The 5000-nt window shown below is 46.0% G+C and overlaps 2 protein-coding genes across 2 annotated transcripts in view; both read left to right on the plus strand.

Moving 5' to 3' along the window:
• Positions 1-1857, plus strand: part of LOC123743524 (voltage-dependent T-type calcium channel subunit alpha-1H-like) — a gene marked incomplete at both ends in the record, with an annotated part of 43326 nt that extends 41469 nt beyond the window's left edge. The window contains one exon of the mRNA XM_045721261.1: positions 1839-1857. Coding sequence (XP_045577217.1) covers positions 1839-1857 — 19 coding nt within the window. The remainder of the gene's footprint in view (positions 1-1838) is intronic.
• A 7-nt stretch (positions 1858-1864) lies between these two features.
• cacna1ha (calcium channel, voltage-dependent, T type, alpha 1H subunit a) overlaps positions 1865-5000 on the plus strand; it is a 126853-nt gene continuing 123717 nt past the window's right edge. Inside the window, exon 1 of the mRNA XM_045721262.1 lies at positions 1865-2134. Within this exon, the coding sequence (XP_045577218.1) occupies positions 1925-2134 (210 nt within the window). The 5' untranslated portion in view covers positions 1865-1924. The remainder of the gene's footprint in view (positions 2135-5000) is intronic.

Raw genomic sequence — 5000 nt, forward strand, 5'->3', positions numbered from 1 at the left:
CCCAAGGCTACTGAAAATGTTCCCTGGACCCTAGGCTACTGAAAATGTTCCCTGGACCCTAGGCTACTGAAAATGTTTCCCGAACCCTAGGCTACTGAAAATGTTACCCGAACCCTAGGCTACTGAAAACGTTCCTCATGTGTGCACCTTGTGTAGGTGCCTCTACTATACGATTTGATTTGATTTGATATACTGCTCTATGCCGCTACGCTAATGTGAGGATATGAATGCTTTATTATAAAATTAGAATTTTCTTTTTTTCACCTCCCGATTTACAAATTAAGCACTGTGTGTGTGTGTGTGTGTGTGTGTGTGTGTGTGTGTGTGTGTGTGTGTGTTGTGTGTGTGTGTGTGTGTGTGTGTGTGTGTGTGTGTGTGTTTAGTCCTGGCATTCGCTTGCTAATGTCACTCGTAAGCCACTGACCGACTCAACACAATCTTTGTCTCCCTATATAAGCTCTATAACCTATGTCTTCCTATATAGGCTCTATAACCTGTCTTCCTATGTAGGCTCTATAACCTCTGTCTTCCTATAGGCTCTATAACCTCTGTCTCCCATATAGGCTCTATAACCTCTGTCTTCCTATGTAGGCTCTATAACCTCTGTCTTCCTATATAGGCTCTATAACCTCTGTCTCCCTATATAGGCTCTATAACCTCTGTCTCCCTATATAGGCTCTATAACCTCTGTCTTCCTATATAGGCTCTATAACCTCTGTCCCCTATATAGGCTCTATAACCTCTGTCTCCCTATATAGGCTCTATAACCTCTGTCTTTCTATATAGGCTCTATAACCTGTCTTCCTATGTAGGCTCTATAACCTCTGTCTTCCTATATAGGCTCTATAACCTCTGTCTCCCTATATAGGCTCTATAACCTCTGTCTTCCTATGTAGGCTCTATAACCTCTGTCTTCCTATATAGGCTCTATATCCTCTGTCTTCCTATATAGGCTCTATAACCTGTCTTCCTATGTAGGCTCTATAACCTCTGTCTTCCTATATAGGCTCTATAACCTGTCTTCCTATGTAGGCTCTATAACCTCTGTCTTCCTATATAGGCTCTATAACCTCTGTCTCCCTATATAGGCTCTATAACCTCTGTCTTCCTATGTAGGCTCTATAACCTCTGTCTTCCTATATAGGCTCTATAACCTCTGTCTCCCTATATAGGCTCTATAACCTCTGTCTCCCTATATAGGCTCTATAACCTCTGTCTTCCTATATAGGCTCTATAACCTCTGTCCCCCTATATAGGCTCTATAACCTCTGTCTCCCTATATAGGCTCTATAACCTCTGTCTTCCTATATAGGCTCTATAACCTCTGTCTTCCTATATAGGCTCTATAACCTCTGTCTCCCTATATAGGCTCTATAACCTCTGTCTTCCTATATAGGCTCTATAACCTCTGTCTCCTTATATAGGCTCTATAACCTCTGTCTTCCTACATAGGCTCTATAACATCTGTTTTCCTATGTAGGCCCTATAACCTTTGTCTTCCTGTGTAGCTTCGAATAACCTTTGCATGTTTCCCTATGCAGGCTCTTTAACATCTATCTTTCTATGTAGTCTATATAAGCTGTCTTCCAATATAGGCTCTATAACCTCATGTATGTATGTATGTATGTATGTATGTATGTATGTATGTATGTATGTATGTATGTATGTATGTATGTATGTATGTATGTATGCATGTCTATGTAGTCTCTATAACCTCTATCTTTCTATGTAGTCTATATAACCTGTCTTCCAATATAGGCTCTATAACCTCTGTATGTATGTATGTATGTATGAATGTATGTCTATGTAGTCTCTATAACCTCTGTCTTCCTATGTAGGCTCTATAACCTGTCGTTAAGTGTACTACCAGCCGGAGGAGGGAGAGGAGGACCCCTTCATCTGCTCAGCAATTCGGGAGAACGGAATGTTGCGTTGCCATGACGTCCCGCCCTACAGCGAGGGAGGGGCTGAGTGCTCACTGCCCGCGCCCTCTCTCGGCGGGGAGGGCGGGGCCAGAGACGGCTGTGTGAACTGGAACCAGTACTATAACGTCTGTCGGCCCGGCAACGTCAACCCTCACAAAGGAGCGGTGAACTTTGACAACATAGCCTACGCCTGGATAGCCATCTTCCAGGTAGGACTGTACACACACAGCTATAGCCTAGCATGGATAGCTATCTTCCAGGTAGGACTGTACACACGCAGCTATAGCCTAGCATGGATAGCCATCTTCCAGGTAGGACTGTACACACGCAGCTATAGCCTAGCATGGATAGCCATCTTCCAGGTAGGACTGTACACACACAGCTATAGCCTAGCATGGATAGCTATCTTCCAGGTAGGACTGTACACACGCAGCTATAGCCTAGCATGGATAACCTCATCACTCAGAGCCAGGTATCTACCCAGCTATAGCCTAGCATGGATAACCTCATCACTCAGAGCCAGGTATATACCCAGCTATAGCCTAGCATGGATAACCTCATCACTCAGAGCCAGTTATATACCCAACTATAGCCTTGCATGGATAACCTCATCACTCAGAGCCAGGTATATACCCAGCTATAGCCTAGCATGGATAACCTCATCACTCAGAGCCAGGTATATACCCAGCTATAGCCTAGCATGGATATTCTCATCACTCAGAGCCAGGTATATACCCAGCTATAGCCTAGCATGGATAACCTCATCACTCAGAGCCAGGTATATACCCAGCTATAGCCTAGCATGGATATTCTCATCACTCAGAGCCAGGTATATACCCAGCTATAGCCTAGCATGGATAACCTCATCACTCAGAGCCAGGTATATACCCAGCCTAGCATGGGTAACCTCATCACTCAGTGCCAGGTAAATATCCAGCCTAGCATGGGTAACCTCATCACTCAGAGCCAGGTATATACCCAGCTATAGCCTAGCATGGGTAACCTCATCACTCAGAGCCAGGTATATACCCAGCCTAGCATGGGTAACCTCATCACTCAGAGTCAGGTATATACCCAGCCCAGAATGGGGAACCTCATCACTCAGAGCCAGGTATATACCCTGCTATAGCCTAGCATGGGTAACCTCATCACTCAGAGCCAGGTATATACCCAGCTATAGCCTAGCATGGATAACCTCATCACTCAGAGCCAGGTATATACCCAGCTATAGCCTAGCATGGATAACCTCATCACTCAGAGCCAGGTATATACCCAGCTATAGCCTAGCATGGATAACCTCATCACTCAGAGCCAGGTATATACCCAGCTATAGCCTAGCATGGATAACCTCATCACTCAGAGCCAGGTATATACCCAGCCTAGCATGGGTAACCTCATCACTCAGAGCCAGGTATATACCCAGCTATAGCCTAGCATGGATAACCTCATCACTCAGAGCCAGGTATATACCCAGCTATAGCCTAGCATGGATAACCTCATCACTCAGAGCCAGGTATATACCCAGCTATAGCCTAGCTTGGGTAACCTCATCACTCAGAGCCAGGTATATACCCATCCTAGCATGGATAACCTCATCACTCAGAGCCAGGTATATACCCAGCCTAGCATGGATAACCTCATCACTCAGAGACAGGTATATACCCAGCTATAGCCTAGCATGGATAACCTCATCACTCAGAGCCAGGTATATACCCAGCTATAGCCTCGCATGGATAACCTCATCACTCAGAGCCAGGTAAATACCCAGCTATAGCCTCGCATGGATAACCTCATCACTCAGAGCCAGGTATATACCCAGCCTAGCATGGTTAACCTCATCACTCAGAGCCAGGTATATACCCAGCCTAGCATGGATAACCTCATCACTCAGAGCCAGGTAAATACCCAGCTATAGCCTCGCATGGATAACCTCATCACTCAGAGCCAGGTATATACCCAGCCTAGCATGGTTAACCTCATCACTCAGAGCCAGGTATATACCCAGCTACAGCCTCGCATGGGTAACCTCATCACTCAGAGCCAGGTATATACCCAGCTATAGCCTAGCATGGGTAACCTCATCACTCAGAGCCAGGTATATACCCAGCCTAGCATGGATAACCTCATCACTCAGAGCCAGGTATATACCCAGCTATAGCCTAGCATGGTTAACCTCATCACTCAGAGCCAGGTATATACCCAGCCTAGCATGGATACCCTCATCACTCAGAGCCAGGTATATACCCAGCTATAGCCTAGCATGGATAACCTCATCACTCAGAGCCAGGTATATACCCAGCTATAGCCTAGCATGGATAACCTCATCACTCAGAGCCAGGTATATACCCAGCCTAGCATGGATAACCTCATCACTCAGAGCCAGGTATATACCCAGCCTAGCATGGGTAACCTCATCACTCAGAGCCAGGTATATACCCAGCTATAGCCTAGCATGGGTAACCTCATCACTCAGAGCCAGGTATATACCCAGCTATAGCCTAGCATGGATAACCTCATCACTCAGAGCCAGGTATATACCCAGCCTAGCATGGATAACCTCATCACTCAGAGCCAGGTATATACCCAGCTATAGCCTAGCATGGATAACCTCATCACTCAGAGCCAGGTATATACCCAGCTGTAGCCTAGCATGGATAACCTCATCACTCAGAGCCAGGTATATACCCAGCTATAGCCTAGCATGGGTAACCTCATCACTCAGAGCCAGGTATATACCCAGCTATAGCCTAGCATGGGTAAACTCATCACTCAGAGCCAGGAATATACCCAGCCTAGCATGGCTAACCTCATCACTCAGAGCCAGGTATATACCCAGCTGTAGCCTAGCATGGATAAACTCATCACTCAGAGCCAGGTAAATACCCAGCTATAGCCTAGCATGGATAACCTCATCACTCAGAGCCAGGTATATACCCAGCCCTAGCATGGATAACCTCATCACTCAGAGCCAGGTATATACCCAGCTGTAGCCTAGCATGGATAACCTCATCACTCAGAGCCAGGTATATACCCAGCTATAGCCTAGCATGGATAACCTCATCACTCAGAGCCAGG

Source organism: Salmo salar, chromosome ssa06 (assembly GCF_905237065.1).
Source record: "Salmo salar chromosome ssa06, Ssal_v3.1, whole genome shotgun sequence".
Classification (NCBI taxonomy): Eukaryota; Metazoa; Chordata; class Actinopteri; order Salmoniformes; family Salmonidae; genus Salmo; species Salmo salar.